This window comes from Truncatella angustata (assembly GCF_020726525.1).
Source record: "Truncatella angustata strain MPI-SDFR-AT-0073 chromosome Unknown BKA67scaffold_1, whole genome shotgun sequence".
Lineage (NCBI taxonomy): Eukaryota > Fungi > Ascomycota > Sordariomycetes > Amphisphaeriales > Sporocadaceae > Truncatella > Truncatella angustata.
This window is the reverse complement of record NW_025763381.1, coordinates 517,113-534,459: the sequence shown is the minus strand read 5'-3', so window position 1 is coordinate 534,459 and position 17,347 is coordinate 517,113. Positions and strand designations below refer to the sequence as shown.

At 48.9% G+C, this 17,347-nt stretch overlaps 6 protein-coding genes across 6 annotated transcripts; 2 read left to right on the top strand and 4 right to left on the bottom strand.

Annotated features, from left to right (window-relative positions):
- Positions 1 to 25: 25 nt before the first annotated feature.
- Positions 26 to 2,139, bottom strand: BKA67DRAFT_652302 (cytochrome P450; the record flags this gene model as incomplete). The annotated part of the gene is made up of 9 exons (XM_046106136.1): positions 26 to 254; positions 355 to 533; positions 610 to 1,014; positions 1,077 to 1,187; positions 1,244 to 1,350; positions 1,406 to 1,587; positions 1,647 to 1,797; positions 1,850 to 1,994; positions 2,047 to 2,139. The coding sequence occupies 9 exons, from the start codon at positions 2,137 to 2,139 to the stop codon at positions 26 to 28; spliced, it is 1,602 nt and encodes a 533-aa protein (XP_045963166.1).
- Positions 2,140 to 2,798: 659 nt separating this feature from the next.
- BKA67DRAFT_4282 (amino acid transporter-like protein) lies at positions 2,799 to 4,885 on the top strand. The gene is made up of 5 exons (XM_046096853.1): positions 2,799 to 3,006; positions 3,057 to 3,077; positions 3,144 to 3,192; positions 3,244 to 3,319; positions 3,375 to 4,885. The coding sequence occupies exons 1-5, from the start codon at positions 2,908 to 2,910 to the stop codon at positions 4,735 to 4,737; spliced, it is 1,608 nt and encodes a 535-aa protein (XP_045963165.1). The 5' UTR covers positions 2,799 to 2,907; the 3' UTR covers positions 4,738 to 4,885.
- Positions 4,886 to 5,549: 664 nt separating this feature from the next.
- On the bottom strand, positions 5,550 to 7,243 carry BKA67DRAFT_4284 (Alpha/Beta hydrolase protein). The gene has a single exon (XM_046096854.1). It carries the CDS (start codon positions 7,000 to 7,002, stop codon positions 5,830 to 5,832), a length of 1,173 nt encoding a protein of 390 aa, XP_045963164.1. The 5' UTR covers positions 7,003 to 7,243; the 3' UTR covers positions 5,550 to 5,829.
- Positions 7,244 to 8,846: 1,603 nt separating this feature from the next.
- Positions 8,847 to 12,532, bottom strand: BKA67DRAFT_652299 (heme peroxidase; the record flags this gene model as incomplete). The annotated part of the gene is made up of 5 exons (XM_046106135.1): positions 8,847 to 8,929; positions 8,989 to 11,899; positions 11,948 to 11,996; positions 12,046 to 12,143; positions 12,200 to 12,532. 5 exons carry the CDS (start codon positions 12,530 to 12,532, stop codon positions 8,847 to 8,849), a joined length of 3,474 nt encoding a protein of 1,157 aa, XP_045963163.1.
- A 1,253-nt stretch (positions 12,533 to 13,785) lies between these two features.
- Positions 13,786 to 14,521, bottom strand: BKA67DRAFT_4265 (uncharacterized protein). Its single transcript, XM_046096842.1, has 3 exons — positions 14,431 to 14,521; positions 14,095 to 14,371; positions 13,786 to 13,971 (listed from the first exon to the last, which is right to left on the bottom strand). Exons 1-2 carry the CDS (start codon positions 14,487 to 14,489, stop codon positions 14,122 to 14,124), a joined length of 309 nt encoding a protein of 102 aa, XP_045963162.1. The 5' UTR covers positions 14,490 to 14,521; the 3' UTR covers positions 13,786 to 13,971; positions 14,095 to 14,121.
- Positions 14,522 to 14,818: 297 nt separating this feature from the next.
- On the top strand, positions 14,819 to 16,546 carry BKA67DRAFT_4233 (NADP-dependent oxidoreductase domain-containing protein). The gene is made up of 3 exons (XM_046096826.1): positions 14,819 to 15,265; positions 15,323 to 15,775; positions 15,853 to 16,546. The coding sequence occupies exons 1-3, from the start codon at positions 15,148 to 15,150 to the stop codon at positions 16,356 to 16,358; spliced, it is 1,077 nt and encodes a 358-aa protein (XP_045963161.1). The 5' UTR covers positions 14,819 to 15,147; the 3' UTR covers positions 16,359 to 16,546.
- Positions 16,547 to 17,347: the final 801 nt, after the last annotated feature.

Sequence of the window (17,347 nt, the reverse complement as noted above, 5' to 3'; positions counted from 1 at the left end):
AAGCCATACGTGCAATACATGATCTTCATGCTCGTGGCTGTAGCGTCACCGCCAACCGCTCAGTCGGCACGGCAGCGACCCATTCCCGCCGTGCCGGCAGGCCGACTCTCCAGAACGCTGCCGGCGGTGGTGATGTTCCCTGAGGGAAGTAGTAAGGGTGTTGTTGCTGCTGCTGCTGCAGTGATGGGTGGACTTGTATGCGGAAATTGCGGATGATTTGGGAGAGCGAGAGGTAGAGCTCTAAGTAGGCGAAACTATCCGCGACGGCTTCAATTAGTGTTCGTGTTCTGAGGAGACAGATAACTTTACTGCTCTTCTTTTTCTGTCCCGGACTGGGCATGTGCTAAAACCTACTGTGCTCCCATGCAAACATTCGCGCCCTTGGAGAAAGGGATATAGAACCTATCGCGCAGCGCGTCCTCGCTTGTCGTCAGGCCGTCGGTGGTCAGCCACCGGTAGGGATCGAATTCCTTGGGACCTGGAAAGGCTGTGTGGTCGTGGAGATACCAGATGGGCGAGGAGCTGAGGACTGTCTGTCACGAGAACACGGTTTAGCAAAGATGACCGAAGACCAGACAAGAAAAGTCTACTGTTGCCAAAGAGACGTACTCCCTCGGGTATGAAATGCCCATAGAATTCAACTCCACCTTCAGGCACAATGCGTGGTAGCATCGCTGCCGCCGCGCCGGTCCACCGGATTCCTTCCTTGACGCAGGCTCGTAGCTTTGGTATATTCTCCAGAGTCGTCATATCAGAGGAAAACGACACATGGGCGAGATCCTTGAAGAGCTCTTCCTGGAAGGCCGAGTTGTGTGCCAGTGCCCACAGGATATGAGCCAGGGACGCCGACGTGGTATCGGTTCCCGGTCCCAGATTCTCCGTCGCCTCGGACAGGGCCGTCAGTGGCGGAAGTCCCGAGTTTACCATCGTGGCCACGAGGTTGGGGAAGGGGCTAGGTGGCTTCTCCTGCACCGAGCCGATTGACAGGGTTGAGCGCCAGCTCGACTCGGCCCACTGTCCGGATATCGATGTTAGCCATGGCGACCTCGAGGGTACGGCCTCGGTCTGTTGCTTACGGAGTGAAACTGGTGCATCGTGCTGCTATATGCTGTCCTGATACCGGTCGCGGAGAAGACGAGCCGTTCGAGCCTCTCCCACAGATCACATAAGCCCGGGAAACTGACGAGCTGCGACAGGTCAGCAAGTTCTTGCCTGTGTCTAGAAGATATTCTTATATACGCACCAACGGCATCCACGTAGCCTTCTCGTCGTTCTTAGCCACCATAGTAAGTTGTTCACCCTGGGAATAGGCGGCGATTGCCCCGATCGTATGGCCGAAAGAGAAGTCGGCTGGACGTGACAGTGTCAGTGTGGCATTATCTCTGCGGCGCGGCGCATATCTCACAGATGATGTCCGCCTCGAGAGCACGACACGCGGGCGTCAGGTCGACCTCGTGTTTTGATTTCGCGAGAAGCTGCACGAAAGAGCTGATATGATGCAGCATGAGCCCCTCGAGCTTGTGCATCTGGCTGCGGTTGAACAGCTGGCCCATCAGCCTCCTGCGCTTCGAGTGTTCCGCAGGGTCACTGATTTTGTTCCTTTTAGCAAACTTTCCGGAAGTGCTTCTGGTACAACGAGCACGTACGTGATCGAGAACAGTGCTGGGTTGCCGCCCTGCACGAACTCGCCATAGACTCGCGGGTCTTTCTTGAACTTGCTGCCCACCTTGTGCACGGCATCGTAGATGTCTAGCGAGTAGAATGATACCTCGTTGGGGCCGATACGAACCAAGGGTCCTGATGATGGTTAGATGCTTGGTCATTTCGATGGTCGTACTGGGTAAGTCACCTAGTTTCTCATGTAGCCTTGGCAGATCCAACGTGACCAGTCCCCTGAACTCTGTCGGAAAAGCCCATAACAGCCGTGAGTACGGTGCTCCAATTCCGGCGTTCGGAAGTGAAGAAAGGGAGGACAATCGCTCCCGGATTATATTCTGTCTCTAAGTCAGGACCAGAGCACACAATACTGGAATGATAAAGACTCACAAAAATCACGGCGATAACGAGGACCACGGCGCCCAACGGCAGTAGAAAAGGAACCACGACGAACATCTGCTGCAGGTCACTTTCTACTTTCATTATGGAATATGTCTGCACTCAGTTTTGGAGTCGAGAGAGCCGTTGCGTCCCCTGGTCCACGCAGCATATCTAGTTGCAGAGTCCATTGCCTGCCGCGTAACACCTTGAGCCGTCATGCAAAAAAGCAGAACCGAGGCTCACAATATTGAATCTTGCGTGATCGCTATAGCTTCGGGCAAGTACTTGCTTTCAGCTAGATCACTCAGGGATCCATCGATTTGAGCATGGGTTTTCCCAGGTCTATTAGGGTTCAAATATTTGTGTCTAATTGGTCGCACCCCTTTGAGGATATAGTCAATGCCTTCAATAAGTCTCTGCTTGAATGGATCAAATTCATTATCCTGAGGTGCCATGCACGGATCGAACTGTGTATTCATCGTATTCCGTGAATTGATACAAAAAATGGTGTATTGGACTTTACTGTACAGATGCTTGTTTCCCAGCTTAAACCAAATATGTTTCAAGGCCGGAGGTCTCCGCTGTAGACACCGCTGAACCGTTGGACCCTGGCCAATAGTGTGCATCTGAACAGCTGCTGAATAACACCATTACAGCGGCCGTATGACGTGCTGGGGCGCTTACTGGAAGCGGCTAACAAATCTTGGCTCGTGGGTTCGCACTATGCAAGGCTATCATTCAAATACATACCTGCTGTCATCCACCACGGTCGCATGAGGCTTTGTCTTTGGACGCGAATGTTTTCTTGAGGACCAGGCGATTGAAACGGTAGTGCATTCTCTCTGAAAACCGTTTCTACACATCGCCGCAATGGGTTCCCGTGGAGGGGTCATTGAGGAGTCTGCCGACAAGAATCTGGTAGACAATTCAGGAGAGCCGACTGGCAATACGACAGATTCCAAAGTCTTGGTACGTTGAGTCGCATTGAGATATCTGATATCATGCTCATACTCTTATAGGAAGATCTTGGCTACAAGCCCGTAAGCGCCTCAGTGCCCCCCTGCGTACTACCTCGCTCGAACATGCCATACTAAGTTGGAGTGCAGGTTCTTCACCGAACATTTAATCTGTTTCACAACTTCTCGACTACATTTGGTATGTAGTCAATCGTATACAAAAGAAGGCACTAGCTGATACTCGATCTAGCTGCTCTCTATTTCATCGGCGGTGTCCGCGTCACATTTGCGACCGGTATAGCGGCTGGTGGAAATCTTGCCTACTGGTATGGCGACTGTGAGAAGCTATGGCTGCAAAATATCGTCTAACTCTCATTATAGGACGAGTTTCATTATAACATGTGTCTTCACTTTTATCACCGCCGCTGTGATAGCAGAGATATGTTCGTCACTACCACTCGCTGGATCCATCTACATGTGGGCAGCTGAGGCTGGCGGTCCTCGCTATGGGCGCCTCTTCGGTTTCGTGGTCGCTTGGTGGAGTACGACGGCATGGACGACTTTCTGCGCTAGCAATACCCAAGGCGCTGTCAACTATATGCTGTCTGAAATCGTGGTCTTTGATCTGGACTTTCCTACGGACACCACAGACGTCAAATTCCGTGCTGTCCAGTGGATCCTGACCGAGATCATGCTCGCATTGGCCGCTATCTGGAATCTTCTCCCACCTCGCTACTTCAAGTGGATCTTCTATCTTTCCAGTTCTTTCGTTGTCCTTGACTTTGTCTTGAACATGATCTGGCTCCCGATTGCCACCAGTAGGACCATAGGGTTCCGTTCGGCTCATGACGCATTTCTCACAACATACAACGGAACTGGAGCTTCGGAGGGTTGGAACTGGTGCTTGTCGTTCTTGGCCACGGCTGGTATCTTGATTGGCTTCGACGCTTCAGGTCACGTCGCAGAAGAGACTAAGAACGCGGCAATAACAGCAGCCCGTGGCATTTTCTGGAGTACTGTTGTCAGCGGCATCGGCGGCTTCATCGTTGTCATCCTGTTCTTGTTTTGTGTACCCGACGCCGATACCTTCTTCTCATTTGGGTCCCCACAACCGTTTGTTCCGCTATATGCTGTCATCCTGGGCGACGGGGGTCACATTTTTATGAATGTCATCTGCATTGCGGCGCTCTGGTTCAATACTGCAATCGCTGTGCTTGCGGCTTCTCGTCTGGTCTTTGCTGTGGCCCGAGACGGCGTGCTACCCTGGTCTGGCTGGGTCTCCAAGGTCGTCGATGGCCAGCCTCGCAATGCCGTTCTGGTTGTCTGGGGTGTCGCGTCGGTCATCACCTGCACGATCCTTCCGTCGTCCGTGGCGTTCACGTCGCTGGTTTCAGCTGCCGGAGTGCCATCGGCCGCAGCCTATGGGCTCATCTCGCTCAGCCGGCTGCTACTGACGCCGAATACTTTTCCCAAGCCGGCTTGGAGCCTGGGAAGACTTAGCAAGCCTTTCCAGGCTATCGCGGTCGTCTGGAACGCTTGGGTTGTGGCTGTGCTTTACTCTCCATACATTTTCCCAGTCACGGCGGACACGCTGAACTATGCACCTGTCATTATGGGCGCGACCACGGTATTGGCATTGATCTCCTGGTGGGTTATCCCAGCAGATAAATGGCTACCGAGTCAACGTATTCAGCAGACTTTGGAGGCTCGTGGGTCTGGATATACTGGTAGAGACGATGAGTGAAAGTAAATATGCACTTCGACAGCAGCCAGGAGTCTTCCAGATCTATCATTTCCGGAGGGCTACTAAGGATCACCGGACAAAAGAGATACAGTGCACAAAACACAGATTCCATTCGTTTTGGTCGTGGCTGTCAAAGCGGCTCGGTACGTTGCAGATAGCAAAGTCGAAACAACTTTCAGTTGTCGACGCCATTCGGAGTACCAAATTATAATGAAAGTTTCAATTAATATCTGCATCATCATTTCCCTCCGGTTGTGCCGTTCCTCTCAAGCATAAACCCTTACAACTATGCATCTCACGCATGAAATTTGGTTCTCGCGGTTGTAGATTGGTCAAGTCTTAAATACTGGGTAAATGAGCAATTAGTGGTTAATCTTATGTCAATTGAACCCAATTGCACGACGAGTGAATGGCAGCAGCATCGTAAGATATCCACCACTCTAGGAGAGGGAGAGCGTATAGACAACAACGCCAAGCCTGCATTGCTTAGAAGCAAGATGGCTGGAATTGCAACAAGCAACTTTACTCTCATCCAATCTCTCGAGTCCACTACCACTGTCGGCTAGTTCCACAAATTTCCACTCCACCTATATAACACTTCACAAGGACGCTGGCAACCCTGACCTTAACAGCACATCAGAGATTATTGCCAACTATGGGACTGACAACGATACCAACCTCACGACTCAAGGTGCCGACACATGGCGTTGAGATCATGTGCGTGACGCTGCTCATTTCTTCGCACGACTTCTCGGCTCGCTTAGCGCTTTGCTGACGAATGAACTCTTCAAGGTGGATGTTTTGCGTGCATAAGAGGCGCTTATTCAACTGAAGAGAAGCACCAGCCTGTACTATTCGCAGTTGAGGAATACCTCGTCGAAGATTTGAGCTGAGAATTTGATGGGATGAATACACGGACAGAGACCATACAGTGAAGTCACGGCCGTCTAATCGACGGTAAAATGTTGGAACATAGGAAAACGAATAAATAACATGTAGTTAGATGAATGGGACTCGGTATCCTGCCCACGGTGTAGATTGAAATGTGTCTTAGTGATGCAAAATCCGAAGCCTCATAAGGCCTCGACTGTATCACAATGTTTGGAAGAACCGTAGAATCTCGTGCGCCACCGCCTCGGGCTGCTCTTGTTGCACCCAGTGGCCGGCACCATCAATCAGCTTCATCCCTCTGAAGCAGCCCTCTTTCACAGTTTTGGCATCCTCATAGCCCTCGAAAGCGCCGGGTTGTTGATAGTTTCCCCAGTCTTGTTTCCCGCTGATAAACGTACATGGTACTTCTATGCGCCGGCCAGCGTATAGCAGCATGTCCTTGGCACAATCCACGGTCGAGGATGTCTGTGCACGATACCAGTTTAATGCCCCCTGAAATCCGGTGCGCTTCCATTCCTTGCAATACACTTGCAAATCTTCCTTCGAAAGCCACTTCTCGGTCTTTGAAAAGTCTTCCCCTTCCATGTTCTTTGCAACCGTATGTGGTAGGGAATGATTCTTTTGCATGATGTAGTACTCCGGCATCACTTCGAGCTCCTTGGCGCTCCATTCCTTCAGTGGATGCGGTTTGTTCTTGTCCCAGTCTGCTGATTTCAGATGAAAATAACCTCGGAGATACGCTTCGAGACCTTGAGGAGGATATTCCCAAGCCGGGGCGGCTTCCGGTGTCGAATTGTACCACTTGTAATGTTTACGCGGTGGGCTCAGCTTTGCCAGCTCAGCCTGGATATCTAACTTCTGGTTCGGCAATCTATTTCCTAGTCTTGGTGTTGGTGGTGCATGATGGGGATGACTAAGCTGGATGGTGGACTTGAAGATATCAGGGCGCATCAGGGCGGCCATAGCCGAACTCACAGCGCCAAAGTCGTGTCCGACGATGCTGTAGACTTCGGTATAGCCTAAGCCATAGACTAGGCAGACCAAATCCCGGACGAGATTAGTGAAGAGATAGTCTTGCAGGTTCACTTCAAGAAATGATTTCTTTGGCCAGCCAGTAGTTCGGCCGTAGCCACGCTGATCCATGGCTATGCAGTAGAAACCAGCTTCAGCAATCTGCGGCATGACTTTCCGCCAAGAAAATGCGAGCTCTGGATAGCCATGGCAGAAGAGCACCAGCGGCTTTCCAAGCTCTCCGGCTTTGAGAATGTGGATGTTGAGGCCACAGGATGCTTCGCAGTCGACATAGTCTTCCGATATTGCGCTAGGGAGGGGCAATGCTGGCAGCCCTTTGCCCTTACCACTTTGATCGGACATGGTCACTCACAATTCCGAGCACAAGTTGAAATGCCCGCTATTGTAGCTAAGGGCGCCTATCATGGAGAAAAGTTCTCAGTTGTCGGTGTTTCGCACAAGATGTAAGCTGAGGGGTGAACCAGTAATGGATCAAGACCCAAAAGATTGGAGTTTAATTCGCGTCCAATCACAAGCGTTCCGAGGATATGCAGCCGAGAGAATGACGTCTCCAAGTAGCTTGGCAATTCGTCCTGTGGGGTATAGTAGGCCTTGGAGAAGCCAAGTTCAGGTTCAACCCCACTGAAGCCTCACTCGATGTGTTGGTGTTTCTTGTTCTAGGGTCATTGAACTGTTCGATAACGAGTCGGACGACGAGTCATTGCAAACAAAGCTGTAGTAGATAGCCCCAACGACTTGTTGAACCTTTCTAACCAAACGTCTCTTTACAGAAATCCAGGTGAGCTCCCTCAAACAGTACCTGAGAACCTTTTCAGTTTGACATTAATATGATTTTATATATATATTGACATTATGTAGCACTTTCTCATCAATTTTCTATGTCAGTGATGAATGGTAGATGGATTCATGAGAGGTGGCGCCATCACCTCTGATCTACACACAACACAAACGCAGAGGCTTGTGCTGAATTCCACTCTCACAGCTTCAAAACAATCAGCCGTTATTGGCCGAGTCTAATAACTCAATTTAGCAACTTAGATCAATGCAGTGGGTACTGTTAAATGCATTTTTAGTGTTATGTAAAGTATATTGTAATAAAAGCTGTGACATTCAAAAACAGTGGGTCCACAGTCAATAGAACGATGGTAATCTCAGGGTATATATTCGTTGCCACAAAAGCTGCTATTAGAAGATGAGCGCTCACTGTATGGGGCAAGTCGACTGAAATAAAATTGATCAGCTCGCGAGCTTGTACCTTTACAACAACCATAATCTCTGAGGTTCCTTCATCTCACTTTGTGTACCGTGATAAACGCGATAGTCGTACCGGGCTTCGACAAGCTGGTCGAGCTCCTTCCTGATTGACACCTATCGAGACGTGATAATAAAGAGTTGGCATCTTTACATAATATGATCTGTCCTCGTACAGCCTTCTTGTGTATGATCGATACTACTATGCTGCATTTCAGAATTATACCATCACTGATGAGAGCTATGTTGCTCGAATGGACAAAGGAATGAAGGTGTCTCTCTGACACTATTGAATAAACTTTTAAGTCTACTCCATCACAGGCACATATAAGCTGTATATATACTTGACTACTCTGCCTCTTAAAGAAGAATTATATATAGATTGCCACTACATCCGGCATACGCTGTGATGGCCTTAGTCTAGTTGCACAAGAACGGGCAGATCAGGTTGATGATGCGGATAGGACTCAGATCTAAAGAATCATTGCTCTCGCTGCTTTCAGTGTCCCCGGCGTTTTCATTACCATTCTCAGTACAATGATGCCAATGCTAAATAGCTCTGGATTGTGTTTGATGCATTACTGTCGTATCATAACGCCGAACATATTAAGCTGTGGAGTCCCCTCGATCTCTAGTTGAGTTGGACCCAGAGCGGCTTCGGTAGTGAGCCAAAGTTCATCAGATCCGTCGCAAGCCCAAAGAGAAAGAGGCTCAAAAGAAACATCATAAACATTCAAGAGAAACGTTTTCAGAAAATTTCGAAGAATTGAAGGAGATTGTAATGGTCAGCAGACCATGTCCATAACTGTGACATTGGACACATCGGAGCTTCTATATTTATCTATACACAAATTCACTGAAGTTCACACAAGACTCGAAAGCAATTTCACAAGTAATGCGAAACAAAAGGTTTTCGACCATAAATATCATCAAGGTTATTCAACGGCCGTTTCGGGCCGTTCATCCACCTTGACCCATTCCGAGTCTTTTGCATCAGAGTCCCACATGACTTTGAGTGCTGTAAGATCAGTGTTAGCGTGATGAACATGGAGTTTCAGAGAGACAGGGATTGCTTACAGGTCGAGAACGGGAAGTACGAGTCGCTCATCTCGGTCAGGTACAAATGGTACGATACATCCTCGTCGCGCCATACATGGCCCTGACCCGGCCAAATACTGCCAGGTCCAGGCGGGGAAGTGCCCTCAGGAAATGGTTGCATTCTTTTTTGGATCCTACCTTGAGGTCCCGGAACTGGCTTCAACCCATCTAGTTGTCCAATGACTTTAAGCATGGAAGTCAGAGCCACACGAGCTATTGGTTGGGAAAGAGAGGCATGGGGCCCGTAACCGAGATGGATATAGGACTCCAGCGGGCGATCAAGTCTGAGCTCTGTCGGGTTTGGGAACTTCTTGGGGTCATGAGATGCAGCGCGTAGGTTCAAAGTGACCCTGTCACCGGCCTTGAAATCTAAACTCCGACCTTTGTCTTGAATGGTGATGTCTTGGACAACTTCTCTTAAAGCGCCGGTCTCTCCGCTGAGTCGCGATGCTTCGAGGACATAATGCATCAATGTATCGAAGTCTTCTGGCACATCAGACCTGGCGAGACGGTTAACCTCGGGAAGGTGCATTACTCCATCTTTAGAAATGAAGTAGTCAATCATTTGACCGAACAGGTGACCCTGGTTGGGTACCATGCTGCACACAAAACCTAGTACATCGTCCCAGACTACAGTTTTGATATCCAGATCCTTGTTTGCAAGTAGCCGCTCAATGAGAGGCTTGCCGTATCTCTGGAGAGTTGTCTCTTTAGGCCATATCAATTGCGCAAGGCCTGACAGGTACCCACCCATCTTGACCTCTTTGATGTTGGCTTCAATAAGCTGTCCGAGAACTTGGGTTGCCTGTTGAGCTTTCTGATGCAGACCGAATGATGTGGCAGGATCGAAATCATGATAAATGCTAACGAGAACAGCAGTGAGAACCGTATAGAGTTGGTGTTCATCAAAGATGCCCGGCCGGTCTTTGCCTTTGAGCGGCAACATGAACATTTCGGCCGCGAAGCGCACATGAGCTAGGTTGCCGACGTCACGAATGATGTCAACTTGGTTTTTTCCAGCCAGCTTATGTGACTTTTCCTTGAGAAGGTCCATGGTCGTCTTTTCGTAGAACTTCCGGACATCGGCTTCCCAACCGGCAACATAGAGGGCGTCGGTCAGTCTTTCTCGCGACTGGTCATCCCCGAAGCCATGACCAGCAAGCACCAAAGCATTGGACTGTTGGCTCATAAAAGACTGCATTGCCTCGCCCCACATTACTCTGAATATAAGCTTATCACCAAGGACCTTCTCGGCAGCTTCATGAGAGAATATCATCTTGGGACGTGACATAAGTTTTGGTTGCTCGTAACTGTATAGCCGCTCCTTACCAAGGTCCTGAAGAGCTGTTTTCATATACTTCGGTACAGTCATTGGATAGTGAGCATATACTGAATTGGCTTCGAAATGGTCTGGAAAAGCTCGTGCGAAGAGTTTGTAAAACACACAACCATTGTCTATGTCAAGGTCAAAACTGGCTGCCGCATATCCCCAGTTTGTGAGCTTTTTTGGATGATAATCAGTAGTGTAGAATCGATCACCTCTAACAAGCGCGACCGCATCGGCCAGCACTGCCCTTGAGACGGTGAAGGACGGACAGAGACCTGAGCCGGGAAGCTTAGGCTCCTTGGCTGCTTCAGCAACCAGACCTGGATACATCTCAACAAGATCTGGGTGACCGTAAAGATGCCGAAGTTGGTCTGCCACCTCCGGGTCAGGGTTGATGTCAGTGAACTCCCGGTGTGGCTCGAGCTGGAAGTATCGTCGGAACTCGTTAAGAGTTGCGACACCCCAAGCACGGGCTTGTTTCATGCCTAGGATCTCAATCGCCCGCATCATCACTGGAACACGGTTGGCCCCAAATGAGTTGGCAGGATCTTCAATACATGCGGTCATAATGTTAACCAAATCGTCGTCCGCTAACTTCCTTGACACAGGGTCCCGAGCCAGTCCATCAGCAATTGGCCAATTCATAGGGTCATCGCCGAGTTTTGTGTTGTAGTCCACTAAGCGGTGTAGGAATTGACCTTCTGTGAGTTGTGTAACGTCTTCGACATCTGGGAACAATTTCCTCCACATGTTGTTGGTCCATTCTTCATCCTTAGTCGAGATTGCTGAGTGCCACCGATACACAAGGTTGAACTCAGCTGACACCTGATTGCCTCCACCCATAGGAACTCCCTTGAGTGGCATACGGGGATTAAGCTGCCATTTACTCTCGGTGCGATTGAGATTAAGGATAGTGCGAACATAGTCTACCAGGATGATGTTGACGTAGAGGCCGCATGTTATGAGACGGGCCGTCTGAAAGAGGTCTTCGTCGTACTTGAGGAGATCCAATTCATATGTGCGTATCTTGTGCTTATTCTCTGGTCTCTGATAGCTGGGATGCAGATATCTTCGATACTTAGGATTGTCCCTGATGGGCGGAGTGAATCTGCCGTTCTCATTGATCTGAGCCAGATTTTCCACGACATAGTTGTGATGCCGATTAAACATGATCAAAAGCACTGCGACACCAGGTGGAAACCCCAGCATTCTCTTGTCAGCGAAACAGTCAGGATGTATTCTACCATCCCTGTAAGTTCTGACGGTCTTTTGTTCTGTTTCATTAGCTCCATAGAGTGGAGACAAGTCGAGGTATGACGACGTTTGTGAAAGTTGATAATCATCATGGTCTGTCCTAAAGATGTCGTGCGTGATTATAGAAGCCAGGTAGAACAAAACGGAGGAAATCCGATTTGGATGCGGCTCTCTATTCTCGCTTTTTCGAGCAAAAATGCTGTCGAAAATGACCCCAGGGTCTGGAAGACTACCCGGCTGCATCGTTGTTGGCTTGACCGTGCGCGCATATGCAGAACCAGCGGCACCTAGGCACGGACTGGCAATACTCTGATACTAGTCAGCAACCATATATCATGATCATAAACAAGTCCATACATTATAGGAGCCGTCTGCGGTACGATAGTTATATTTCTCACCTAACATGCTGCCTATCGTTAACACCTGTTCAGAAACCGTCATAAGAAGGCACTCACGACTGGGGAGGATGTTCGAGATCATTCCAAAGAGTGGTGAGAAAGTTGCTCGTTATGTCATTACCTGTCATCGATGCCTGTGGAAGTTGAGCTGCAGCCTATGAGATGATTATTAGATGCCAGTTCAGTAGTCTTCATAATCGTAATAGTATACCTTGATTAAGCCTTCCATCAGGTACTGCTTGTCGTCAACCATATCACCATTCTTGACCTTCGTGCTCATTTCGATCAACGTTTTTACGTCCGTGATACCTAGGTGGCCGAGATCTCCGATAGTACTCTCAAGTTTCTTCTGCCAGTAACTTTCTTCCTTAGGGTCGAGAGGTTTTCCACCATCTGTGTGATCCGCAATGGGCCGCCTGATAGCTTTGATAAGGCTTACAGCACTTTCGAAGTGATTGCCGAGTTTTACACGCCATTTTTCGAGTTCTGATGGAGGACTCGACCTCGGCGGCTCTTGGGATGCTGTGAATAACTTCGAAGCCATTGTGAAGCACTTGATTGAGTCCTCAATCAGATTTACTTGAGTGTGTCTACCCTTTCTGTGGTCCGATGGCTCCTCAGAAATGGCTATTTAGATAACAGCGAGATAGCGTACACTTGTACCTGAGTAACATTGCCAGCAGTACTGGCAAACATTGGCAAGATTGGCAATGCTAGCCAGATATAAAAAGACATAAGCAGGATTATTCCCACATATCACATCACGCATCAGGCCATGCGGAATTCCGCCAGAAGCGTCTTGGTAATCCAGGGCGGAGCACATTATTGCAGTATTCCCTGACATTGGATGCCATCGTATGCAGGCCTTTGCATAAGAGATGTGTTGCTGCATATACTAGGATGGGAATCAGAGGATTGCATAGTGGACCCGAAGTGTGACCAATAGTTACGATGCGTCTCACGAGTCGTGCGCAATCAGACAACAGCATAGTTAGAAGCAAGGGGTGCACGTGGCGTGTCTTATCTCAGTGCAGCTTCCGCCAGAAATAAACGATGGGAAGATGCTGGATCTTTTTTCACAAGCAATTCTTCCATGGGGAGCTACTGACAAATCGTACTCGGTGCAATCTTGAACCCTAGCATGCATGTTGCTAGGCATAACTTGACTTCGGGAAAGTACTCCAAATGCCTGTTTTCGAAAAGTCTATCTCTGGATAGTGCAGCTATTAATGGTACTTCTACTCTGAAGTGTTGTATACTGCGTGGAATCCTGACGGATTCATGGGTGGGGGCGGGAGGGAGAAGCGCGATTTGCTCACTAATGCAGGGAATTTGTGACTAGTCTAGACTAATATTGATAGCTCGTCTAAGCACGACAGCGCATCAAGTGCAGCAATACTCAGAACCTCAGAGCTGCCGGGTTCGTATAGTCCAGTATTCTAAGTGCTATCCTTATATACCTGTAGAGGTCGTCGATGCAATATCTCTGTACCGACTATGTCACATTCCCGGTTTGGCGGTGCAGATAGCGGTTATTTGGAGCTCCTTTACTTTGCGCCAGCTACAGATTTCGCGGCCCGATGGCTCTTACGGATGCATAGGCGGCGTGGTGCCATGGCCTAACCTTGGATCATGCCCGCAGGTTCGAAAGTTCAGCACGGATCAATATAACCAAATATAGACAACCGCTAAGCTGATTGTTATCCATTGCGCCCAATTTGTACATCGGGGGCGAAAATAATAAGCGCTAATCGGTAGCCCTATCTAAATCCTTCAACTCGTTTTGCGTTGTACAATATCATGCACAGGCAGCCACATACTTTTGGACCTACATTCAGACACTCAAACGTAAAAGTTATCCTTGAATGAAAACAAACTCCAAGCTGTAGCGCGCGCTGAGTCGGATTTTGGGGCATGATCAGGTATGTAAGCTCTTATGTAGGTTCGCTCGTACTCTTTGCAGCAAAGGGACACAGCATCTGCCTTCAAGAACACCAACATCAGTCAATCTTGATAAGCTTTTCAGAGTCCAAATACCCAACCCCACGTGGTTGACAGCATAGCCCAGACTAATCATCCACAGCTGTGTAACTCTGATTGGCTCACCAGTCGTACCAGCCTGTGCATTACAGGTCAAAATTCCGTGGTTTTCATTTCACTTGGGAATGGAACAGCGAAATTACCAATAATAGAGAACGGTACGCCGTTTCTGCACGCATGAGCGGCACATGTGCTGCATGGAACGCCATGAGCAACGTGCTCATGTGCAATTACACATCCGGTTTTGATAAACGTCAAATCAAAAGAAGTTCTGTTCAACCCGCCGAGCGCCTCGAAAGAATAGCAGGGATACACCTTTCGTCGCAGATGCGTAGTGGAGAGGCTTGATTCGAAATGAGCGTGTTTACGACATCGCGGCAAGAGAGAATTCGGGGGTCTTGCCGACAAATTCTCAGCTTCTCCAGTGCGAGCCACAATACACTCGTGCGGCGTCTGAACATTGAGCTCTGATTGTCTGATTAAAGACGAGAGTAAACCAGTACGGGTGGGGCCGCTTATCTTTCAACAATCAACCAGCGCGGCATGAGTTCGCCAAGGGGGGACGCATAAACAGCCGTCAGAGACAAGGAAGTCTTCCTTTGTTGACATTGTCTTATGTCGAAATTCGACGATCGCTTTGACATGAAAAATGTCCAAAAGGATGAGATGAATCCTCATGCGAACTTTGGGTGCGGTTGGTTGTTTGGTTGCGATAACGCAAAGTCGGTGACGAGATGGGATTAAACGGAGAAACTTATAGTAAGACCGTTTATCACCGAGCGTAACTCAATGGTGTTAATGCCGAAATTGACCACCACTGGTCTGTCATCTATGTAGTACTACATCAAAGCGGCTCGCACACCTTTCCTAAGGGCACCTCGGCAGTAGAGATGTATTGAAGAGAAACCTAATAACGATGCACCACTGCAAACGAGGCATAATGACATCAACACCCCGCACCGCAGTGCACAAAGTGTTGCAAGGCACGGGCGGAAGCCTTAAACCCGGGAGTGATGCGGAGCACTCAAATGATACTTAAATGGAGATGCGTGCCCGTTTGAATATGCTCTCGTACAAATGACAAAGAACTAGGCGTCAACACTCATCAATATCGCAAAGATGGCAGAACTACCCAAGCCTCTTCAGGAAAGTCTCGACGCGACCAAGGTGTCGTATGCTCAGCTAGGTGAATGTGGACTTCGGGTTTCCGTGCCAATTCTTGGCGCAATGTCCTTTGGTAAGCTTCCTATTCATTGTAGTGTATGACGGTCTACTGACTCTGGATGAATTGTAGGTCATAAGGACTGGCAACCATGGGTCGTGGACGACGAAGAAGAGGTCAACAAGCTCCTCAAAGGCGCATACGATGCTGGTCTCAATACCTGGGACACAGCCAACGTCTACTCTAATGGCGTGTCCGAGGTGATGATCGGGAATGCCATCAAGAAGTACGATCTCCCTCGCCACAAGTTAGTACTTCTCACCAAGTGCTTCGGGGTCGTTGGAGAGCAACCCGGCACGACACAAATGCGCTACGGTGAGCATTTAAAGCAAAGCAAAGACTACATCAACCAAGGTGGCCTGTCCCGTGCTGCGATATTCAACGCCGTTGATGCCAGTCTAAAAAGGCTGCAGACAGACTATATAGATCTGCTGCAAATCCACCGCTTTGATAAGACTGTCCCAGTCGAGGAGACCATGAAGGCCTTGCATGACTTAGTGCAGAGCGGAAAAGTCCGCTACATCGGTACGTTCCCAAATAACATAAGTTTCTACTTCTCTTGAGGTTCTGCGATATACATACTGACAATCCTGCTGCGACAGGCGCTTCATCCATGTGGACGTATCAGTTCGCCAAGATGCAATCTGTGGCCGAGAAACACAACTGGACCAAATTTGTCAGCATGCAAAATCACTACTCGCTGTGCTACCGCGAGGAAGAACGTGAAATGAACAAGTACTGCCAGGAGACCGGCGTGGGTCTGATCCCATGGTCGCCGCTCTACCGTGGGTTGTTGGCACGGCCGCTGGGCTCCGATGCGACGGTCCGGGAAGAGTCAACCAAGGGTTCACCTTTTAGTACCCCCGTCTCGGAGGCGGACTCTACCACCATCAAAAGAGTTGAAGAGCTTGCACAGAAGAAGGGGTGGAAGATGAGCCACGTCGCGCTTGCTTGGATCATACAGAAGGGGACAATCCCGATCGTGGGCTTGAGCAACTTGGGTCGACTTGATGAAGCTGCGGGTGTGAAGGGGAAAAGTTTGACCGAGGATGAGATCAAGTATTTGGAAGAGCCTTATCAGCCGAAGAAGATTCAAGGTCATCAGTAAGGTCCTTTGGGTGTTTATTGGCAGGGAGCGCTGGCACGCTGCTTTTTCCAGCTCGAATGTGAATGTGCGCACTCCAAGCTTCCGTACGTACTGCGCCTTGCTTCTATGAACGTCAAATTAGAATTTCGTGTTGTCCTGAGAACAATGACAAACGTAGCTTGAAATCTATGATTCCCTTTCATTAGCTAGATTACATCTTCGAGCTTCCTATTTTCGAACAAATACCAGCCGGGAATGGTTGTTTTGTGGATGTCCCGTCCCTCTGAAGGGTAATGTCTGGGAGGTGCCATGGTCAGGTAGTCGCTTATACCATTATCAAGAGAAGAGAAATGTAAAAAGCCAAGTTCCAAGCTGCATAGACGGGTAAAACCTACCAATGGCGAACCCCCCCAAAAATGTGGTGCTGTTTATATGGCATGGCCGAAAATTTTGTGCCTGGTCTGGACTCGCTACAATTCCAAAATTTGCGAATGACATTTCGCTCAGCAACCTAGAAAATAGTGCCTGGAATTTAGGGATATTTCCCTATTGGGTGATTCTGTGGCTGACTGTGACCTCGGTCGTTTCCAGAATTCGCGGTAGCCCTGCCATGTCTCAACCTGTTGATTCGCCATGACCAGAATTTGCGTTCGACAATTGTTAGCAGACTTGGTCATTGACTTGAAGCTGCCACTTGGCACTGCGGGGCGAAGCGACGCTAGTAAACACCCCAAATTGTAACACCCATAATTTGCGATAACTATAATTTGCAATCACCTCCCAGGTAAAAGACGTTGCCCGTATGGCGGCATCGACCAGAAGATTATGTACTAGAATTTCTCGCACATGCTTTGCTTTGCAGCTCTCGTCAAATATACACCAATACATCTCTCGGACTGACCGCTGTGACCCATGTCTCTATCACCTGAGGCCATCATATCGATCGTTGGGATACTGATCAACATTCCCCAATCAGTACTTGTTCTATGGAACTTACACCAGAAACTTCG